Source organism: Macrobrachium nipponense, chromosome 32 (genome assembly GCF_015104395.2).
Source record: "Macrobrachium nipponense isolate FS-2020 chromosome 32, ASM1510439v2, whole genome shotgun sequence".
Lineage (NCBI taxonomy): Eukaryota > Metazoa > Arthropoda > Malacostraca > Decapoda > Palaemonidae > Macrobrachium > Macrobrachium nipponense.
Window position 1 is genome coordinate 31,025,254 of NC_061094.1, and position 24,087 is coordinate 31,049,340.

The 24,087-nt window shown below is 36.6% G+C and overlaps 1 protein-coding gene across 1 annotated transcript in view; it reads right to left on the minus strand.

Moving 5' to 3' along the window:
• LOC135207398 (uncharacterized) overlaps positions 1 to 696 on the minus strand; it is a 30,416-nt gene extending 29,720 nt beyond the window's left edge. Inside the window, exon 1 of the mRNA XM_064239126.1 lies at positions 567 to 696. Within this exon, the coding sequence (XP_064095196.1) occupies positions 567 to 582 (16 nt within the window). The 5' untranslated portion in view covers positions 583 to 696. The remainder of the gene's footprint in view (positions 1 to 566) is intronic.
• Positions 697 to 24,087: the final 23,391 nt, after the last annotated feature.

Consider the following 24,087-nt stretch of genomic DNA (forward strand, 5'->3'; position numbering starts at 1 on the left):
AGATGCAAGGATGAGATAAGTTTGGTTTGGGTTTATTATGTTTAAACCAAACGAAACTTTTCATTATAATTTATGTTATTATTGTATATTGATGAATGTAAAAATCGAAATTACAATACCAAAAACTAGTAAAAAAGTCTTACTTTATATATATATATATATATATATATATATATATATATATATATATATATATATATATATATATATATATATATATATATATATATTATATATATGTGTGTGTGTGTATGTATGTATGTATATGTGTATATATATATATATATATATATATATATATACTTATATATATTATATATATATATATATATATATATATATATATATATATATAGTGCTGTCTATAATGAGATACTGCTAAATGTTTTCTTTTGCTTTAACATTTACTATCAAGAATTCCCTCCCATCTTGCGAGGTAAACTTTGGGATATTGGTAACCTTTAAGGCCAGAAGGCACCTGATAAAAGACAGTTCTCTGTGTAAAAGTGTAGGTTAGAGACTTCTTTTTAACATACGTTGAAAGACAAAAAAAAACTAAAACCTACCTTTGTATTGTCCCATGGGATCCAGAGAGCTGGGTTTGGCTGTGGTGAAGATGATTATGAAGATGGTTGCTCCTAGGAAGACGGTCACGATGACTGGCGCAGGAACCTTTGTCCTTCAGTGGGAAAATCTTCTCCCACTGCGCAAACCTGCAAAAGTGATACAGTAGCTCAGGAAGCGTCTATGCCAAATGCTTGACAAATTATTCATGTTGGCCATGAATGTGTCTATGTGTGTTTAAATGTGTGTATCTAGTATCTACAAATCTTTAATTAACAAAACAGACAACATAAGAAGAGAAAACTTTGACATTTTAGAAGTGCTAAAAAAAGCAAGATGATTTTATCTAACTCAGTTCCCTACGTATAGCAAGTCTCTATTTGACCCTACACTGCACCCAAAGGTCATTAGTGGAGTGGGTACGTCAAATATGATCTCTATCTCATATAATACAAAAGTTTAGTCCAACACTAAATTCTAATATGACCTTTGACCTCTGAGTATATGCTGTAGTCAAGGTTAAATTCTATATAACCTCTGGACTTAAAATATGATACTTACCTTGATCCTTGAATTCGAAATGAACTGTTAAATCCCAACACCAATATATATATATATATATATATATAATATATATTATATATTATATATATATATAAGTGTGTGTGTGTGTGTGTGTGTGTGTGTGTGTGAGTCCTAGGGGTTGTAATTAATAATATATTTAATATGTTCGTTGTGACCTTTTTGGAATGCGGAGAACAGAGCCAAAGCAACGACCCGAGAAAAGCTGATAAATGATTTCTGGGGTGGCATGATATGAAAACTGCATAGTTAGGCGAGTCAATGTTCGTCAGTTCATGGGGTTTTGTTCAAAGTGCCTTTGAGAAACTGGTTGTAGCCAGTAACAAGGGGCGTTAACAAAGTGTGCATTCATATGTGCATGTGCGCCTCTTCCTTTGATAACGGCGTCTTTAGCCAAGTCTATGGGAAGACTTGCACAGAGATCCAAGGGAGGAAGCAGAGCCACGATGGCAAATGCCAAAGAGTTTTTTGTTTATCAGTGAGTGAGAATCCTGGTTGGCAATGGGTGAATGTTGAATTACTTTAGCCAAAGGGATGGCTTGTTACACATTGTAAGAATGTTTAATCTTTAACTTTGTCTTTAAACTTATGTGTACTCACGAGTGTGTTTCTCGTGTCTTTGAAACAGACGGTTCTGGTGAGGGAATTGAGTGTTCTGACAAAGGGGAGACCGAGGGTCCCGTATGGGAGAATAGACAATTGGTGTGACAAATTACTGTTTTAGACATTTTAATGTTGGGGGGTTAACTGAGTTAAGTTAGTCTGTGAGACTTGAGTTATTATCTTTCCATTGTTAAATAAACGTTAATTTTTATATAACTTTGACTCTCATTTTGATGACCTGTTAGAATGGTGAGAGGGGTTGTCGAAAGAGAGAGAGAGGAGAGAGAGAGAGATAGAGAGAGAGGAGAGAGAGAGGAGAGAGAGTCACTTGAGAGGAGAGAGAGAGAAAGAGAGGTCGCGAGCTGTAGGTCGCTTGGAGAGAGAGAGAGAGAGAGAGAGAGAGAGAGAGATGGTGTGTATCGGTTTGCCTGATGCTCGGGGTTCCACTTTTACCAAATGAATAACAAGATGAATATCTGCGTGTAATAGTTTGGTGGCGAGCGGCATAAGAGGTTTTTTTTTATGCCTGGGTACGCTAATGAGAAGACAGCGTGACCAGTTAAACATAGAGAGGTTTTATGCATCATGTCACAGTTTTGTTGTCTTAGCGATAGTTTTCGAACGACAAAGCCTTTGTGGGATGGGGGAAAATTGTTAAATTGTTAGATTTCAGTTACTAAGTGAGAGAAAATGAGAAATGTCCGTCCGTGAGGACGTAGTGCTGAGGGAAAGAAATTGTATTAGGGTCATCAAATTTGCCCATACCGAGACCCTCCAAGGCGAGAGTGACTCAGTCTGGCTTGTGAGTCAAAGATCGGCAAGTGCTTTCTCGCTGCACGGTTTGCCGAGTGCGTTGTGCCAACGAGATTCGCGTGTTTGTAATTGCGCAGAATCCGGGGTTTTCTCTCATTGTGAAGGGGTAAGTGTTATGGTGTATTTTTTTTTAATCCTGGGGGCTTTTTTTGAATTATTCAGTGTAATGGGGACTGGTTTAAAATACCACATTTCTTTCCCCATAGTTGCAGGAAAGTGACGTGTTTTCTTTATTGGTGCATGTTTAGAATAGACGCATTCGTCTTTGTTTAACATATAAGTGTGTATGAAAAAGTTTCCATGCATGCGAACCGTGCTTGGATTGCATATTTCGCTTGGAGACAGAGCAGCCACTCATTTTTTACGGGCTCAGCACATGCTGCTAACGAATGCAGAAGGACATTGCAAGGGGAGTATTGGCTTGCCTCGGGGGTATTGCAAGGGAGGGTACTACTACTACTGGTGTATATACCTCAGGGATACTCAGACACTGTTCAGGGGGGAGTGTTAATGCTCGATGGAGGATGAAACTTTTTTTTCTCAGTGGGGGTCAACTACTACTTTTTTTTTTCTCCTTGTCGGGGTGTTGAGAGACGAATTTGCCCTTGAAAATGAATTCCAATGCCAAGACATCAGCTGATTGATTAGTTGATGAGGTGAGATGCCCGTAGAGTTTTTTTTTTTTTAGAAAAGAGATTTTCTTTCTCTTGGATAAAGAGAAAAGGAAATGAAAAGAGATTTTTCTTTCTCTTGAATGAAGAGAAAAGTAAATGAAATGCATGGGATGTGGTGTATGTTTTCCTTATGCTTTGGAATGCACAAATATAATGGGGACACAGAGATTACTTTTTTTTATTATTGTGTTGGAGAGATTGCTTTAAAAGTGATGCTAAGTGATGGTGAGTGACGACCGATTATGATTGTTGATTGGTGTTGGTTGATATCATGGGGTTTGGCAATACTAGTGTATGCTAGGGGAATTGCACCCTTACTTGAGATATTTGCAGGAGAATTATTACTATGGAGAATTATTATTATTATTAATAATTAGTATTATTGCTTGAGATATTTTACGGGAGGGTTACTTAAGTAGAATTATCATTACGGGAGACACATTTTACGAGAGATTTGAGATATTTCATGGGAGATTATTTTATAATTATTACAGATAATTATACTATGGAGAATTATTACAATGAATTATGGGAGAAATCTTGGGGTTAATTATTTGTTGCATTTTTATAACTTTGGAGAATATTTCAGTAGTTCATGAGTGATTAATATGGCTGAATCTTGGTGAATTTTGTGCTGAACTTTTGGTGAATGGACAAGCGTTAACATTGGTAATGTTTTTTTTATACTAATATTAGTGATTTTGATGATAGCAATTTTTGGTGATACTGCTGATAATGATACTTCTGATACTGATTTTTTTTATTTACTAATACGTGGGTGCTGTAATGCTATCAAGGGTAGTGAAATCTTTTTTGAATTTGGGAGGAACTAACAACACATTACTTTTGTTTTTCTTTTTTATGAGTTCAGCAGATAATTGCTTGACATACGTGAGTTACGGGGGATAGTTAACAATGCCGTTGATTTTTCTTTTCTCCTTTTTTTGGAAGTTAGCCATCGCTGACACAAGTTTTTCTCATCATGGGTGAATTTGAATTTATTTTTTCTCTCCAGTTTGTGTGAATATTTTTTTTTAATATCTCAGTTCGTGACTTAGAGTCATTATTCGGGAACGTGTTGGTGTTTTCAGCTGTTTGATGCTGCAGTGATATATATGGGAGAATTTTTGCATTTTTTTCTTTAATGCACATAATGGCACTGCATTTTTTTTTCTCTGGATATTTGTTTCCAGAAATTGTGAGTTTCTTGTGCAATGCCTTTGTTGTATTTGTGACAATTTTGCCAGAGATAGGAAACTTGGTTAAGTTTTCTAGTGGCTTAGACACATTGAATTTGGAGTTTTATTATGAGTTGTGGCACATTGATGATTTTTTCTAGAATTTCTTAGACAATTTTATTTGCCAAGTTTTTGCCCTTTTTCAGCAGTTATGCTAAGGAGAGAGTTTATAGTTTTTGACTATAACATTGAGTTACTCCCTGGAGAATTGAAGATATATTATTTTGGAGATATAATTGGAGGTATATATTATTTGGAGTCATAATTTGATATACAATATATTGGAGATATATTTTGGCCATTTGATATTTGCCTATGTGGTGAGAGCTATGTTTAGTTCAATTATTTTGCAGCCATCTTTGTTGCAAATGGAGACACATTTTTGGAGATATATGGGGCAATATTTGTGAGTACGTGAGCTGGATGCTTTGAGTGCACATTTTTTTGGAGATGGGATTTAATTTTTTGATTATCCTGCTTGGAGATATATTTTTTGGAGCCTTGTTTTATTCCACATGGAATTATTGGTGAAATAGAGGTAAATATTTTTTATTTGCCGAAACAGAGGTGAATATCTTTTATTCCTGGAGTGGTAGTTTTTTATTAACATGTGGCTATCGGAGAAATAAGAGGGAATATGGTGTTGTGGTTACTAATCAAATTGAGGAAATATTTTCATCACCGGAGTGGTTTTATTATTAATATGGTGAAATATATGGAGGTGGAATTGATCTTTGGCAGGTGACCCTTTTTTGTGGTTATGGAGTTTTTTCGAGCCAAGAGAAGATTTCTGTGGTTCTTTCTTTTTGGTTTCGGGACTATTTGGAGGCGAGTGGCATTACTGCATTGTGGTCCTATGGAGATATTATTTTTGGAGGCATATAATTGCTGCATTACGAGTTTATCGTAGCTTTTTTTTATCCTGGACAGGCGATAATTTTTATAATTGGGCAGTGTCATGTGAGAGAATATGTCTTCGAGACAGTTTTTGAACACATTAGTCATATCCTGGAGTTAATTTACTGGAATGTGCTTACGTGATTTCAGTAAAGATCATTTTTCTTGAGAATCATGAGTTTCCGAACTTGCGAGTCTGACTAGACATTTTTGTGCCGCAGTTTGAGCACACGTCCGCAGGTGGATTTTTCTGCTAACAAGCGCTGTGCTGATTCCTTTCCTTTAGTGGTGATTGCTCAGAGTTTTGCAATATCTGGAAATGTTGACAATAGCATTTCACAAAAGCGCATGTGTAAGAGTTTGCTTTCTGGCCGTGTCGCTCGATGAAAGTTGCGATGTCAGAAATTTCGTAACTATACATGGGGCATTTCTTGGGGAAAAAAGCTGGGATTATGTATATTACTCATATGTTATGTGTTTTTTTTGTGATTGGGGAAGTTTACTTGTGATTATTTTTTTTTATCTTTCTTCTTTTTCCTACGAGAGATGGAATTGGGGATTGAGTTTTAAATAACATTTCTTTTTGGACGGGAGATGTAATTTATCAGGGTTGTGATTTACATAAATGGGTGTTTGACATTAAGTCTCATTGTAATTAATTATATGAGCAGTAAAGGGGTTTTTGCTATTAAAGTTGGAGATTTTTACTGATTTTGTGAATTGCTGTAATATCAGAGCTTGAGAGAACATTTTTGGGTCTGGGCTTGTTACGTGATTTTTTGTTCTTGGGCTCATTATTTTTTTTCTTTTTTTTTTGCTTGCGAGAACATTCGAGTTTGGAATGAGAGTGCAGAAGTCCGTGGAGTTGCTGCGAGTTTTGGATTGTGTGTGCTGATGTGTGAGTTTGGAGAATTGAGTTAGAGAACTTGATATTTTTTTTCCTTTGCGAGTTATGATAATGACTTATGATTTAGTGGTCATATTGGATGGAGTTAATTGGGAGACGTTCAGTTAGTATTTCTGACTTTTTGAGGTCATTGTTTGATAGAAGTAGTATGTCTGGGGTTAATTTTCTTTGATTGACTGATGACTTGACTGACATACATAGACACCAAAGTCGTTTCCCGACGCTAGCAAGATGTCCACCAGCCGTGCAGAGATTTTACTGACGTTTATCCTGGGTGATTACGAGAGTTTCTACGAGTCTACAGAGTTCTACAGTGCTTTTCGTCTACAAAGCCGTTAGAAGCCTTCTACAATTAGGGAGGGATTCCATCTTCCTACAGCGTATTACAGAATGCTGCCAGTTGCAGACAAAGAGGTATATTCAAGAATCCAAGATGAAAGAAAATTCTAGGGTTATTGGAGATGAAGCGTGATAAGACTTTACTTTATAATGCCAGAGATGTGCAGTTGTTATTATATTTTATTTTAAGCCGGCCAATGTTTTTTATATTATATAAGCTGTTTTGTTTGACCATTTGCTAGGCGGGAGCTAGCAATTTAGAGTGGCCGAGCTTCTGTGAGTCCTAGGGGTTGTAATTAATAATATATTTAATATGTTCATTGTGACCTTTTTGGAATGCGGAGAACAGAGCCAAAGCAACGACCCGAGAAAAGCTGATAAATGATTTCTGGGTGGCGTGATTTGAAAACTGAATAGTTAGGCGAATCAATGTTCGTCAGTTCATGGGGTCTTGTTCAAAGTGCCTTTGAGAAACTGGTTGTAGCCAGTAACAAGGGGCGTTAACGAAGTGTGCATTCATATGTGTGTGTGCGCCTCTTCCTTTGATAATGGCGTCTTTAGCCAAGTCTATGGGAAGACTTGCACAGAGATCCAAGGGAGGAAGGCAGAGCCACGATGGCAAATGCCAAAGAGTTTTTGTTTATCAGTGAGTGAGAATCCTGGTTGGCAATGGGTGAGTGTTGAATTACTTTAGGCAAAGGGATGGCTTGTTACACATTGTAAGAATGTTTAATCTTTAACTTTGTCTTTAAACTTATGTGTACTTACGAGTGTGTTTCTCGTGTCTTTGAAACAGACGGTTCTGGCGAGGGAATTGAGTGTTCTGACAATGGGGGGACCGTGGGTTCCGTATGGGAGAATAGACAATTGGTGTGACAAATTACTGTTTTAGACATTTTAATGTTGGGGGTTAACTGAGTTAAGTTAGTCTGTGAGACTTGAGTTATTATCTTTCCATTGTTAAATAAACGTTAATTTTTATATAACTTTGACTCTCATTTTGATGACCTGTTAGAATGGTGAGAGGGGTTGTCGAAAGAGAGAGAGAGAGAGAGAGAGAGAGAGCGAGGTCGCTTGGAGAGAGAGAAAGAGAGAGAGAGAGAGAGAGGTCGCGAGCCGTAGGTCGCTTGGAGAGAGAGAGAGAGATGGTGTGTATTGGTTTGCCTAATGCTCGGGGTTCCACGTTTACCAAATGAATAACGAGATGAATATCTGCGTGTAACACACACACACACACACACACACACACACACACACACACACATATATATATATATATATATATATATATATATATATATATATATATATATATATGTACATATTTCATAGTTTACTACATTGTTTTAAAGATTGCGGTGCATCTATAGTACAACCTGTATAGGTGTAATTCCTCTGCCTAGAGATATCTTCCACCACCTATTAAGTCAGGAAAAAATGAGTCACATGGTATACGATATTCATTTGTCATTCCACCCAGCCTAACTGGTTTCATGTTCACAGGTTATAAGTAAATAAAACGTGTTTCTGACAAAATATGTCCTTGATGGTGGCAATTCCCATTTAACCTTTGCCCTGTAAACACTGCATTGACCTCTCTCTGTATGGTTTCCTTTGTTGTTTATGTATGTCAAATTTGAATGTTGCATTTATAATAGTTCAGGAGTTAAGCCTAAAGTTAAATTACTATTTGATCTCTGACCACCAAGTATATAACCTTGACTTTGACATCACATCGGTTATATTAATAGAACATACATCCCTTATTTGCAGGTTTTTCCTTAATATGGAAACGGTTAAGTTCTTATTTCACCTTTAACCTCTGAGTCTAATCTGGTCCTTTATTTTTGGACATGCCACAAAAATGTTAAGTTCTGATCACCCATATCAGATGAACATAAAATTTCATGCCTCTGGGTTCAGTGATCTCAAAATGATAGAGCTTTAAAAACTTTATCCATGTCGGGAGGAGCATAAAATCATTTTCCCATGACGTGTGCCAACTCTCCTAGAGCACCCATTTTCATTTTGAAGGGCCTACTGGTATACACAGACATTTTTCATATGTTCATTCAGTGGTTCTAAATTTCATGTCTGTGGTTCACTATCAGGGTCCATCTAGTAACTGGCCTTTCTGTCTGTCAGTCTGTCAACTAAGGTTAAAGTACTTTCAAGCACTATTAGTTGTAAGATCTTTGGAAATGAAGACGTTATATATATATGTGTGTATATATATAATATATATATATATATATATATATATATATATATATATTAGACTCAGAGGTTAAAGGTGAAATAAGAACTTAACCGTGTCCATATTAAGGTAAAATCCTGCAAATAAGGGATGTATGTTCCATTAATATAACCGATGTGATGTCAAAGTCAAGGTTATATACTTGGTGGTCAGAGATCAAATAGCAATTTAACCTTAGGTTTAACTCCTGAACTAATAGAAAAGGGAAATTAAAATTGGACACATACGCAACAAATGAAGCCAATACAGAGAGAGGTCAAGGTAGTGTTTACAGGGCAAAGGTTAAGAAGGAATTGCCACCATCAAGGACGTATTTTGTCAGAAACACGTCTTATTTACTTATAAAGAGTGAGCATGAAACCAGTTAGTCTGGGTGGAATGACAAATGAATATATACCGTATACCATGTGACTGATTTTTTCCTGATTTAATAGGTTGTGGAAGATATCTCTAAGCAGAGGAATTTCGAGTATACAGGTTGTGCCATAGATGCACTGCAACCTTTATAACAGTATAAACTATGACAAATAAAATTTGCGTATAATCTACCGAACTGTGAGACACGTAACATAGTACAATCCTAAATCTATTATTATTATTATTATTCAGACGATTAAGCCTATTCATATGGACTGAGCCCACAGGGGCCACTGACTTGAAATTCACGCTTCCAAAGAATATGGTACTCATTAGGAAGTAAGAGAAGGTAAAGGGAAATATAGAAGGAAGAGGTCTCAAAAAAAAAAAAATAAAATAAAAAAATAAAAATTTACCAAAATGCAAGAAGAATACCGTTAGGGTAGTAATGCATTGCATTTTTGCTTGAACCTTTGAAGTTCCAATTGTACGACATCCACAGGGAGACTGCTCCGCAGTCCAACGATGTGAGGAATAAAGGACCTTTGGAACTGAGAAGTTCGACAGCGAGGCGTTGAAGTTCAGGAAATCTGGTTGCTCTCGGCAGGAAAAGGCGATCTGGGATCAATTATGAATGTGAAAGATCTCTATCAAAATACAACTTATGAGCAAGTGACAAACAAGAGCCCATCCGTCGATTGTCTAAGTCAGTGTTGTCCAAACATTTTCGCCTATTGTACCCTTTATTACCTTCTCCTTCTGTTACGTACCACCGGCCCCCCTCGCCCACCATGGCTGACCAAACTCAGCTTTATTTAGGATAATCATGCAAATAGTATATTAATTAGGAAAAGACTGCATTATAGGAGTGTTGGTCAATAAATTCAAATTTATTACAAAAATAAAAATGATGATTTAATAACAAAATGCTTGAAAATTACTGACACAACTTAATGTGAGATGTGAGGCTGATGTTCACTGATGGGATGTTTCTGTTGTGTGTGTGTGTGTGTGTGTTCCTTGTTTGTTCACGTACCTTCCTGATCTATGTTGCGTACCCTTGGCCCCAGTTTGGACAACACTGGTCTAAGTCATAACTCCTAATATTAGGAAACAGAAACCAAACACCACGAGCCACCATTCCTAAAAGAGATAAGTCTCTGGCAGAAGACATCCACACCGGAGAACAGTATTTTAGTAAAGGAAGCACAAATGACCTAAAACAGCTTGCATTGATTTTATCACTTATAGATATATGGGGCCTTACCAACAATACGCAACTTTCGCGCGGCAATTGCTGAAACTTTCATTAGATGTTTCTCAAAAGTAAGATACGAGTCAAACATTACATCTGGAACAGTTAAAGCCTCAGACTCATTTAGCAAAGTCTGCAGTTATTTAAAAAAAAAAAAAAAAAAAAAAAAAAAAAAAAAAAAAAAAAAATTGAAGTCGAACTTGATTCTATATGCACCAAAACTTGATAAAATTGCCAATTAAGATAATACAATTACAACATTCATTTTGGTAGAAGCAAGAAAGAAGACCCAGTTACCGAATCCATAACATAAAATGCTACTACGTCAGGCCATCCCTGAACAAATGGGCCACCATCAGTCTTATCTTGAATAATACACTAACTCTCCTTATCGCTTCGGTCTATCCAAAGAACTTGGTATATCTCATTAGTTCATAAACTCTCTCTCTCTCTAGCCTAACTGAAGACAATCACACTAAGTCACTGAACAATCCAAAAAGAGCATTAAGTTAGAACGTAACCAGGCGAATAACTTGTACGTAACATAAATTGCCCAACTACCTACAGGAATGGATGCATTTATACGTGCGTATCAGTTGATGCATGGAACTTCGGCAGGAAAAGGAGGGGAACCTGTTCGATTAACGTTAAGGGCTTCAAGGTTTTAGGATACTGGATAACAAGGGGCATTCAAGACAAGAGAGCCTTTGCTACTTTGTGAATCCGCTGAAAAGTTGCCGCCATCCATTTGCAGACATAACTGTCTATACTTTGCAGATGTTTAAGACATTTCTGTCCACTTTCCACATTTTGAAGACATTTCTGTCTGCTTTTCACATTTTGAAGACATTGTAGATAGTGAAAACTTGTATAAAATGACCGCCCGCAAAACAGAAATATTTTAGCTCATGGCAAAACCAAGGTATATAGACCCTTATTCTATATGAGCAAAACCACACGAAACATGAGAGCTCGCGGAAATAGGACAACCACCAACCCCGCCAGTATCTATTATCTTAAAATCTAGCCAGTTGTTATATATTACATTTCAAATAAAGAGAGAATTCGGATTCCCTACCTTCTTGGAATGCTGACCGAAGTGCATGCATCACCTAGGATGATTTTCATGTTCCCTCGCTCACTTTCCTACATCCTCTGTTTACCTTCAGATCCGGGACAGATAAGGCCTTTCTGACTCATCGGCACTCCCATTAAAAAAGCAAACAAAACAAAGCGTCGTACCTTCTCGGTTATTTAGTCATTTTCTTGCTCTCCCTCCGTTTATATCTCCTAATCTTCCAGCAGTATTATTTTTTATATATAACCATTTTCCTCATACACTTATTAACTAATTTTTAATGTAATTTATTTACTTTCCATTACGGCGGTGAATGGTTTCTTTGGCCCCGTGCCTGGGCTTTTGCCCTAAAACTCATACATCAATCTTCCAGCAGTAGTCGGAAGTGAGGCGCACCCAGAGGTCCGTTTGAGAAGATGTCTGTGGCGATCGGGGTCTTTACTATCTATCTTATGTTTCGCAATATCACCAAAAATTGATACGAGCACAAGTCGGGCTTTTAAGAATTCCTGTGAATTTTATTTTTTTCTAAGAAATGGGCAATAATATGTTCCTGTCAGAAGTATTCATGGAATTAAGATGACTGAAAAAGAATGAAAAGTGAAGAGGTTCTACCGTTAAATACTCTTTTTACCTTGATTACAAATAATGGTCATAACATCAATGGCAAGGATGCCGCGAAATGAAGCCAAGACATCCCTATGGTCCTTTTGAAAATATGGTACCTCAATCATTTTCGCTATTTTTTTATTGACGCATAAATGGACTCATCAATATTAGATGATGCAAATTGGATCACTAAAAGTATATTTCCTCTTTCCATTGTCCTTCTTCCAATTGAAACAACCTTTTTCTTGTAGTCTATCATTAACATTCTAATGAAAGGATATACGAAACTAAATGCCCACGACATATGTGAGTTATTCGGAAGACATGTATTCATGCCACGGAACTTTACACGTACACATGATTGTATGTTTCTTGAACATGACACCGACACTAATGGACTGCAGAGACACTGCCTAACAATAAATTCATGATAAAGATACATATTTTCACCATAAAGAAATGATGCGCTTCGATGAATCAACAGCCAATGTTTTATATGAAATACATGGGATCTTTCTTATAGTGACCACTAAGGGTTTTAACTTGGTATGTATCTATCTACCTTTGTGACGTTAGTAAAAGCCTGTTGGGGAATACCGTAAAAACCTACACAAAAGACCGTAGGTATCAGCAAGATAATGACCCTAGGAAATATTAGCCCTAGATAACGAACGACTCCCGAACCCCCTTGGGGTTACTTAACCAAGACGACATAAGTTCCCAAATATGGTGGAAGATTACGGCGCCAAGATTCTGGCAAGGGCTGTTAGGGGGATAATAGGTCGCTAGAGACGTAATATAACCCAGATAGCATCGCCCACAAGCAGAGAAGCCAGGTGCTTAACAAGATTTTCGTAAATGACGTGCCAGTGGGATTTGCATCAGTCACCTGCTGAGTTCATCGACCTACTGAACACAGCAACACTACAAGGTGACATGTATCATTTTTGGTAAGACTTATTAAGGTAAATCATATGCCAACCCTTGAACAATCATGAAAACCTACAACAGGAAATGCTCTTATTCTCAGCCAGTTTAACTATCTTTTGAGCACCTCAATCTTTCCATTTAGACCAGGTATGTGGATTGGTAGTGTTTCGCCCATGTTTGCTAGGTCCAGGGATCGCTTCTGCATCACTGCCTTCTAAGTCCTGGAAGCTGGGTTCATGAAACAAAGAGGGAGGAGTTAGCAATCACGGCCCTCTAGACTGGATTTCCTGAAAAACCGAAAGACTGAGACCTTATGGCGTCAACTTCCCCTAAAGGGGAAAGGATCACATAGTAATATATGTGTGTATATATATATATATTATATATATATATATATATATATATATATATGTGTGGTGTGTGTGTGTGTGTGTGTGTCTGTGTGTGTATGTGCGTATCTAAATTTCACATACAGTATTCATACACTGTGTTCTGTTTTTGCAAACGTATTCGCTTTATAATTTACCATGTCATTGATAAGATCGCCATCCTAAACTGATCAGGCTAAGTGATTCACCTGGTGCGTAAGGGAAAGATTGATTATCCATTAAGGCAAGAACGAGATTAAAGGTCTTATAACATTCAACTGGGGTTACCGCACGAAGGGAAGACCTCCCTTCCACGCTCTCCCACACCGCCCGCCCCTGCATGACAAAGAAGAAGGAGTGCTACAGATCCTATCCAGAAACACGCAACGCCTAAGGAATTCAAAAAAAAACTGAATTACAATTGCCACTCGCGAGGAAATTTGAATCTAATAACATAATGCGAAAATGATTACGACGCCTGGAGGTATTCCGAGATGGGAAAAGTTATACCCTGAAACACAAATGAATTGGAGAAGTAAGTAAACAATAGCAGTAAGGATCATTAAAATTGGTTTCGTTAAACCTTTAGGCCACGGACAGTTCAAATATGATACGAAACCGCCTCCATCTAATCAGCTTTCATAGACTTAATCTTTTAACTATGGATTAATAACTTTTTCACTTGTGGCAATAATTAGTATGGTGCAATTTTCAGTTCTTCTACAAACTCTTAATTCTGCCCAGGGACAAAGAACATTTACGAAGAAACGCCAAATATAAAATGAAGATAACTAACGATAAAACTCTCGGTAAACAAGACATCTCCTTTTAAAGATCATATACCAATTGCTACTTTACCAATACATTCTTTTCAACCTTGAAAATATTCCTCGATACCTGAGAAATATGAAATGTAATTTCATTTCTTTAATTTCAGAAATGCCCATTCATTTGTGAATTATTAATCATGAATATAATGATTATTCGTTTCTGCATTATCGCGAATCAGCACACGCAACGTATATAGTAAACATTACAGTAATACAAAATTTTTTCCGATTCATTTTGATATTTTTTCCATTAATCAGAGTTAAAATAAGATCCATTTAATTGTACCTATACAGTATACTCTAATGAAAACGTCTGGCAGGAGTTTGACAGATTTTTTTTCATACGTCGGCATAGATTTAGTTAAAGAAGGACCTAACCATCACAAGATTTTCTTTTGTTTTGCTTACTGTGACCAAATCGTTAGTTAATTAAAAACATTCGACGATAAATACATCAGCCATTATGGATAATGTATATATATATAATATATATATATATATATATGTAAAGGAATATTGATTTATTGAATGTAAAATTGCAGAAAAGGTTGAAAATTGATATTTGCATAGAAAAAAAGTGTGTACACTAGACAACAGATGGCAGTAGCGCTTGGCGTAGGCGGTAGTCGCCAAGGATAATGTACCGAAACAATGATATTTGGTCCATGGATGTCTAGCGTGAGTCTGGTATATAAAGGCCCAAAACGACGATTTTCGTTGGAGCTGAAACAAACAAGTGATTATAATAGTGTATCAAGTTATGAGGAATATATGGTAATGTACTGTTTATCCATTTGGACGTTTTCTTGTGTGATGTAACGTTGGTTGCCACTAACTTTTTGATGTTACAGTGAATTATATGTTGTGTTGATGTAAAGCTTTGTGACTTGGGTATTATACTGTAAAATGCAGTGATTAGTGATTAGTAGTCTTGATGAAGTGCTGTATAGCGAGTCTTTGCTTTTGTGTAAAGCGTCCGTAATTTGTTTAATGTTCTGTTTGTGACTTTAATTTCCTTACTAGTTGTTATTAAAGTACATTTTAAGTTATAGTGAGTTGTCACTGTTTCCTGATATATTCTCCTCGTAAATCCTTACCATAGAGAGAGATTTTTTTTTTTTTTTGTTACATGGGGGCCTGTCGAACGAAACCCGAACGTATCCCTACTCATTCTTTGCTCATCCTGTCAAACGAAACCCGAACGTATCCCTACTCAGTTTTTGCTCATTCTATCGAACGAAACTCGAACATATCCATACTCAGTGTTTACTCATTCTATCGAACGAAACCCGAACGTATCCTTATTAATTGTTGCTTTATTCATGTCGAGCGTATTCGACCATAACTTCACGTATCCCTACTGTTAATTGCTTTTCAGTACTTCCATGTACTTTAGAGAGGGGGGAGAGTTGTGATAGTGTTAGTGCTATATTTGTCTTGCTGTGTAATTTTGAGCAGGTTATTAAAGATGTTTGATTTGAAAGATTTCATACGTAGTCCTAGTGGTGAAAAGTTAGAAGGTATAACTAAAATAGACTGGATTGTTCTAGCTAGGTACTATAATGTAGAAGTATCAGAATCTGCAAGGAAGCAAGAAATCTCAAATAAAGTAAGTGAGGCGCTAATGACTTTAGGCATTTTGTCTGATAAGGAAGGGTTGTTACTAATGAGTTGGGAAGAGGAAGAAACTGATAGCCAGCAAAGCGCTAGTGAAAATAATACAGAGGGTAGGTAGTGCAAGTGAAGAGGAAGGTGCCAAAGCCGTACGTGAAAAAACCAAGTCACGCAGGGTTAAACCAAAAAAGTCCAAACTTTTTTATGAAGGGATGAGTGTTGAGCAGATGCAGATTCATTTGCAAATAGTTAGATTAGAGAATGAGAAAGCAGTTGAACTAAAGAAGTTAGAAAATGAGAGAGCTGAAAAGGTTAGGAAGATAGAAGCTGAGAAAGAGGTTGAGCAAAAGAAGATTGAAGTTGAGCAAAAGAGGATAGAGCTAGAGATGAAGAAACTTGAAGTAGAAGAAAAGTCCAGAGAAATACCAAAATCTTTTAGAATAGACAATGCAGTAAAAAGTGTACCAATTTTTGTTGAAAATGAAGTGGATGCATTTTTTTTACAATTTGAGAAAGTGGCAGAACAGCGTGAATGGCCGAGAACGTCATGGAGCACGTTGGTTCAAACCTCCTTTCGAGGAAAGGCTAGGGAAGTATTTGCTGCCTTATCTTTAGATGATTCTAAGGATTATGAGAGAGTTAAATCCGAAGTTTTGAAAGCTTATGAATGGGTGCCAGAGAGGTATAGAGAGAAGTTCAGAAGCTGGATAAAAAGAGACAGTCGTACTCATATGGAGTATGCACGGGAACAACGCCTGTGGTATGATAGGTGGATGAATGCCCGAGAAGTTAATGGTGATTTCGGTAAACTTCAGGAACTTATCTTGCTTGAGCAGTTCAAGGATGGTATTAATCCACTTATTAAAACATATTTGGATGAACGTGATGTAGATAATGTGGATGAAGCCACTAGATTGTCTGATAATTATGCATTGACCCATAAGCTATATAATACTGACGTCACTCCTAAAATTGGAAGGAGCAGAGTTTGGGAAGAGCAGCAAAATTACAAGGCACAAGGTAAGACTACGAGTTCACAGGTATCATCTCGTGGAGTCTATAATAAATCCTTTAATAGAGGTGGTAGAGGGGCAAGTCAAAATAATTCTGGTCCTAGTGTTAGTGCTGGAAAAGCAGGATACAGTGTAAATGATCAGTTTACACCTAGTTACCAAAATATAGGCGAAAATTTTAGAGATTTTGTATGTTTCAGTTGTGGCAAACCAGGACACATCAGTAGGAGTTGTCCACATCGCACAATAAACCGTCCAATTCAAGTGGTAAATAAAGTTAAAGATAAACCTGTACATTTTAAGGATGATCATAAACCTGAAAATACCATTGCATTGTTGAATCAACCACAAGCATGTGGTGACAGAGATCCTTGTTTGTTTGCTTCTCCCCTTAGGCCAGGTAAGAGGTATTGTAACGATAGCATCGACAGTAATAATATATGTGATGTTGATGAGAATATAGGTTACAAAATAGGTAACAATGATGTTCAAAATGTTAGTAATGTTGGTTGTATTGAGGATATTGTAAAAGGAAATGGAGTGAGACTACCTGAAGAGAAGTCCACATCCAAAGGTACTGAATTGTATGACCCTTTTATGGGAGATGGTTGGTTACACCTCCCTTTTGTTGAAAAAAGGAAAGTAAGGTGGTTAAGAGATACCGGAGCGGTACAGTCTGTAATGATAAGAAATATGTATGACCAGTGGAAGGATACTGGAGAGTATGTACTTCTGCGTGGGTTTGGACCTGAATTTTCAGCTCCATTAGTAGAAGTAAGGTTAGAAACTCCGTTAATTTCGGGATATGTTAAAATTGCTTTGGTGAGAGAAATCCCAGTGTCAGGAGTAGAGTTAATTCTTGGAAATGATGTATGTGGAGACAAAGTTTTTGGTAGCAGTAATCCAATTTTGACAGAAAAACCCTTTAATTCTTCATTTATTACAGAAGTTGAATGTACATTTCCAAACTTATTTCCTGCTTGTGCAGTTACTACAAGAAGTAAGAGTGCCGAAGGAAAGGTAAATGATGACGACGGTTTGGATTTACAAAACTTGTTTAAAGATAGTCCGGAAACACTACAAGTAAGTAAAGTCAGTACTCCTTTGCGAATGCTGAAAGTTAATAAGGAAGAATTTGTTAAATCTCAAATTGAAGATGATAATTTGAAGGTAATAAGAGATAATGCCCTTGTTGATATATAAATGATATCGAGAAGGAAGGCAAGTGTTACTTTTTAAAGGATGGAATCCTAATGAGAAAGTTCAAGAGTAGAAATGTTAATGATGTTGTAGAACAAGTGGTCATTCCAAGTAGTTATAGGAATTTTGTTCTAGGTATTGCTCATGACTGTAGTTATTCTGGTCATTTAGGTATAAACAAAACCTATGAGAAATTATTAAGGTATTTTTTTTGGCCTAAGATGCGGAAAGATTGTAGTGAATATTGTAAAAATTGTGATTTATGTCAAAAAGTAGGTAAAGCTCAACATGACCCTAAGGTGATGCCATTGCAACCCATTGAAGTTCCAGGAGAACCCTTTGAGAAACTGGTTTTGGATTGTGTAGGACCTCTGCCTAGGTCTAGCAAAGGTAACGAGTATTTGCTGACAATTATGTGTAGTGCTACCAGATTTCCAGAGGCTATTCCTTTAAGAACAGTGAGTGCTGATAAGATAATTGAAGCGCTTAACAAGTTCTTCTCGCTGGTAGGTTTGCCAAAAGAAGTTCAAACCGACCAAGGAACCAACTTTACGTCTAGAAAGTTTACCTCATTTTTAGCCTGTCAGAATATTAAGCATTGTTTATCGTCTCCTTATCACCCACAGAGCCAAGGAGTGGTCGAACGATTTCATCGAACCTTCAAAACCATGCTTCGCACGTACTGTTGTGAAAATGAAAAGGAATGGGATGTCTACATACCAATGTTGCTATTTGCCGTTCGTGATAGCGTACAGTCATCGTTGGGTTATTCTCCTTTTCAGTTAGTATATGTCCATCAGGTAAGGTCACCCATGGAGGTGATAAAGAATCAGTTGATTTCAGATGAGAAGGATTCTAGCACGTTACAAGAAATGAAGGAAAAAATAAAGAAAATATGGAAAGTAGCACATGAGAATCTTAAAGTAGTACAAGAAGAGATGAAAAGAAATTACGACAAAAAGGCTGCAAAACGTGAACTCGACATAGGAGATAAGGTTCTAGTGTATCTCCCTACAGCTGGTAAGGTTTTTAACCAGAAGTATATAGGACCTTGCACGGTGAAGGAAAAAGTAAGTGATGTTAATTATCGAATTCAATTTCCTACAGGACGGAGGAAAGTTAAAACTTTCCATATTAACAAATTAAAGAAGTATAACGAATCCAGTGGAGTGTTGTCAATTGCAAAAGAGGATGGTGAAAAAGACGTTGAAGAAGAAATTGAACTTAGATTAAAAAATACAGATTATTTGAGTGATGATGAAAAATTTAGGAAGTTATGTATTCATTTATCTGATGAACAGCAGCATGATTTTAAAGTGCTAATTCAAAACTTTTCAGATCTATTTTCAGACCATCCTAAAAGGATAAAAGGAGTACAACATAAAATCAGGTTGAGAGAAGAGACTCCAATAAGTCAGCGTCCATACAGAATGTCGCCGAGGCAACAACAACAGTTAAAGACCGAAGTTGCTTATTTACTGAAACACGGACTAGCAGAGGCCATGCCATAGTGAATGGGCTAGCCCATGTATTCTAGTCGACAAACCTGACGGAAGTGCAAGAATGTGTACAGACTATCGAAAGGTAAATAATGTAACTATAAAAGATTCATATCCTATGCCCAGAGTAGAAGATATAATTGATAATGTAGCAAAGTTTCCTTTTTTAAGTAAAATTGATTTATTGAAAGGATACTATCAAATTGAGTTAGACAAAAACAGCAGGGATATTGCTGCATTTGTTACACCCCATGGACTTTATAATTATAAGGTAATGCCATTTGGTTTATGTAATGCACCTCTGACATTCCAACGTCAGATGAATTATATCTTGAAGGATTTCGAAGGTGTATTTGTTTATTTAGATGACATTATTATTGTTGGAGAAACCTGGGAAGATCACATTAAAAAAGTATATGATGTTTTTAAGAGGTTATTAGAATTCAATGTTACGATAAACCTTTCCAAATGTGAATTTGGTAAAACTACAGTTCAATATTTAGGTCATGAAATAGGAAGTGGCCAAGTGAAACCTGTTGATTGTCATATTGAGGTCATAAAGAATTTGACCCTCCCTACATCTAAACGTGGAGTGATGAAATTTTTGGGAACAGTGGGGTATTACACAAAATTTTGTAAGAACTTTTCAGATGTAGCCTACCCATTAACAGAGTTGCTGAAAAAGGATGTGAAGTTTGTGTGGTCAAAGGAATGTGACGATGCCTTCAATAAACTTAAGCTCATGTTAATGTCTATGCCAGTACTGAAATCCCCAGACTTTAATCTACCATTCAAGTTACAGGTAGACTCCAGTGAAGTAGGAGCTGGCAGTGTATTATTACAGGCAAAGAAAATGTCATTGCAGATTCTCTCTCTAGATCTGTTGATTATTTAAAGGAAAGTGCTTGTTACCAACGACGTGGCAGTCTCCGACAGTTGCTAAATGGAAGTAGCTAATGTTTAAGACTGTAAGAGTGAAAATTCAGAATGGACTAAGGAGAGAGCCGCTGAGTTAAAAGGGGGGGAATGTAAAGGAATATTGATTTATTGAATGTAAAATTGCAGAAAAGGTTGAAAATTGATATTTGCATAGAAAAAAAGTGTGTACACTAGACAACAGATGGCAGTAGCGCTTGGCGTAGGCGGTAGTCGCCAAGGATAATGTACCGAAACAATGATATTTGGTCCATGGATGTCTAGCGTGAGTCTGGTATATAAAGGCCCAAAACGACGATTTTCGTTGGAGCTGAAACAAACAAGTGATTATAATAGTGTATCAAGTTATGAGGAATATATGGTAATGTACTGTTTATCCATTTGGACGTTTTCTTGTGTGATGTAACGTTGGTTGCCACTAACTTTTTGATGTTACAGTGAATTATATGTTGTGTTGATGTAAAGCTTTGTGACTTGGGTATTATACTGTAAAATGCAGTGATTAGTGATTAGTAGTCTTGATGAAGTGCTGTATAGCGAGTCTTTGCTTTTGTGTAAAGCGTCCGTAATTTGTTTAATGTTCTGTTTGTGCTTTAATTTCCTTACTAGTTGTTATTAAAGTACATTTTAAGTTATAGTGAGTTGTCACTGTTTCCTGATATATTCTCCTCGTAAATCCTTACCATAGAGAGAGATTATTTTTTTTTATGTTACAATATATATATATCTATATATATATGTGTGTGTGTGTGTGTGTGTGTGTATGTATGCATGTGTACGTACGTGTGTGTATATATATATATATATATATATATATATATATATATATATATATATATATATATATATATATATATATATATATATATGGCAATTCATCTGTGAATTCAGTGTGCCACAATGTTTTATCTTTTGTCTTTATAAAAACTGTACAAATCTCTGTTGGGAATGGTATTAAGGAATGCATGCACAGGCAGGAGCACAGTGATATATTATATATATATATATATAAATATATATATATCTATATATATATATATATATACATGTATAATATAGGTATATAAAATTATATTTATACATGCATACATATATTTATATATATATATAATATATATATATATATATATATATATATATATATATATATATATATATATATATATATATATATATATCACAGAGCTGCTCCCTGTGGATGCATTCCTTAATTCAATTCCCAACAGAGACTTGTACAGATTTTATAAAGACAAAAGATAAAACATTGTGGCACACTGAATTCACAGATGAACTGCCAAATGAAAAGACCACAGCAGAAAGAAGAGGAAAGCGTTTCGATATTGGGGTTGCTTATTATTGGCTTCATAAATGAGTGTATTTTGAATTTAATAAACTAACGAAAAAATAGATTAGTCTTCACTGCTCTTGTGTGAAAATAAACAAAGCTCCCCAAACATCCTAGTGCAAACGGAGGTGTATTTTTCCGTTAGTTAGCCGCTGTCATAGCATTGATAAGGAGAGTGAAAGCCCTACTAAATGTATGCAAGGAGATACGCACATGTAAGCGAGTTTTTAGTTTTCAAAATAACGGATGTTACTGGTGCTAGTTTGTATCGCATAGCACATCGTGATGCCACTAGACTTAAGACAATCATATAACATAACTGATAAATCGTGAAATGTAACACGTAGATATATACAGATTGTATTCAACAGACCTGTATAACATTTAATCTGGTCTAATTCTTTTCCTAACCTTCTGATCTTATTCTCCAAACTGCCAACCAGGAAAGCAGATAGATGGGAAGAAAAGAATGAGCGAAGTGTGTGACTGAGGCAGTTGCAAAATTACATCACCTTTAAATTGGTTGCGTATCTCTCATGGCATCCGTCGATGAATAGATTTTGCCGATTACTCAACATTAGTCTGCAAAGGCAAACGGTGGCGAGGCGCCTAGTGGTTGGCTAAATTCAATTTCTATAACAGGTGGCTGATTTGGAAAGAAGATCGGCTACAACGCTGGAATAACACGGAAGAGGAAAAGACCGTCGCTATGGCCATGCAAAGATTCAGCAAGGGCAGTTGAATCTGCATCGTCGTTTCATATTCACGTATAGAATTTTCAGTGTTAAATATCTGGTAATATTCTGTGTTTTTTGGTGAAAGCAACAGCATATTCGGATCGAGTAAAATCTTCATTGGAAAGTAAACAGATGAGTAAACAGGTACACTTAAATTTACACACACACACACAAACACACAAATATATGCATATATATATATATATATATATATATATATATATATATATATATATATATATTTATATATATAGATGTGAGTGTGTTTGTATGCATGTATATATACATTATATACATACATACTACGTACATTTACACATAATCATATATATATATACACATGAATAATTAAATTGTTACACGTATCTTACCAGCCAACAGCCTTTTTCTAGGTGTGGACATTTGTGTTTTCGATTGAGAACTATTTTGAGACGTTGCCAGACGATGGACGTTTTCTTGGTGCATTTTCAAGTGTCAGATTGAAGCCGATATTCGCAAAGACATTCCTTGTATTTCCTTGAAAAGGGTTGATCGTGGCGTCGTCAAGCCTTGGGCCGAGTTCTACCATCACATACTTTGTCGTAATGCAATATTTGCTCTATGCAATGAAATAATACTGAATCGTTCAACCCCCCACACGTTTCTACATCATTTTCGTTTAATTTTATTTTTGAAAACTCGAATTTGACTATGGTTATGAATTGTGCTCAGGTCCAGCTTCCTCGCGCGGTAAAGCTGTGCTATCCATTGTGAGTAGAGACAAACGCAGGAGCGGAACGGTGGGTTAGGTATTGACGCGAACACACCAGACAACACACGTCTTGACGAAGGCACGCTCAGGCAGCCACAGCGATATCTGTAGGTGAGGAGGAAAGCTTCGAGTGGCCAGCCAGAGTCCTAGGTCGGACGGGCCCCTGGAGAGAACCCGCGCATGGGCATTTGCCTTCATTTTGGAAGTGGAGCACGCGCTCAAGAGCAAGGGCTCTCTCTCTCTCTCTCTCTGTCTCTCTTCTGTTGCTCCAGATACCTCTCGCCTCCCTCCACTTGAGTCTACGCTCTTTCCAAACCCCAGGCAATTTTGCCCCTTCGAGAGCTCGATGGATTTTCTTAACGAGCCCTGACATCCTCCAGTCCTCCCTCTTTAAGTGACATACTTTTGGATTTTTCTTTTATATGTAGCTGCTATCGTCGAATGGTTTTGAGTCTCTCTCTCTCTTTCTCTCTGTCTCTCTCTCTCTCAATACCAACGTGAACGTCTTTATTCTTGTTTGCCTTGGCTAATTCAAAGTTCCTTTTAATGTCCAAATATCGTTATATTTGTATTTCTCCCTTCTTGCTCTCTTTTTTGTGCTTATGGGGATAAAAAAATGCTCAAAAACAACCGAAGCCGATTCTTACACGAAAGGATGAGAGAAGAAAAGCAAAGAAATACGCACAGAAAT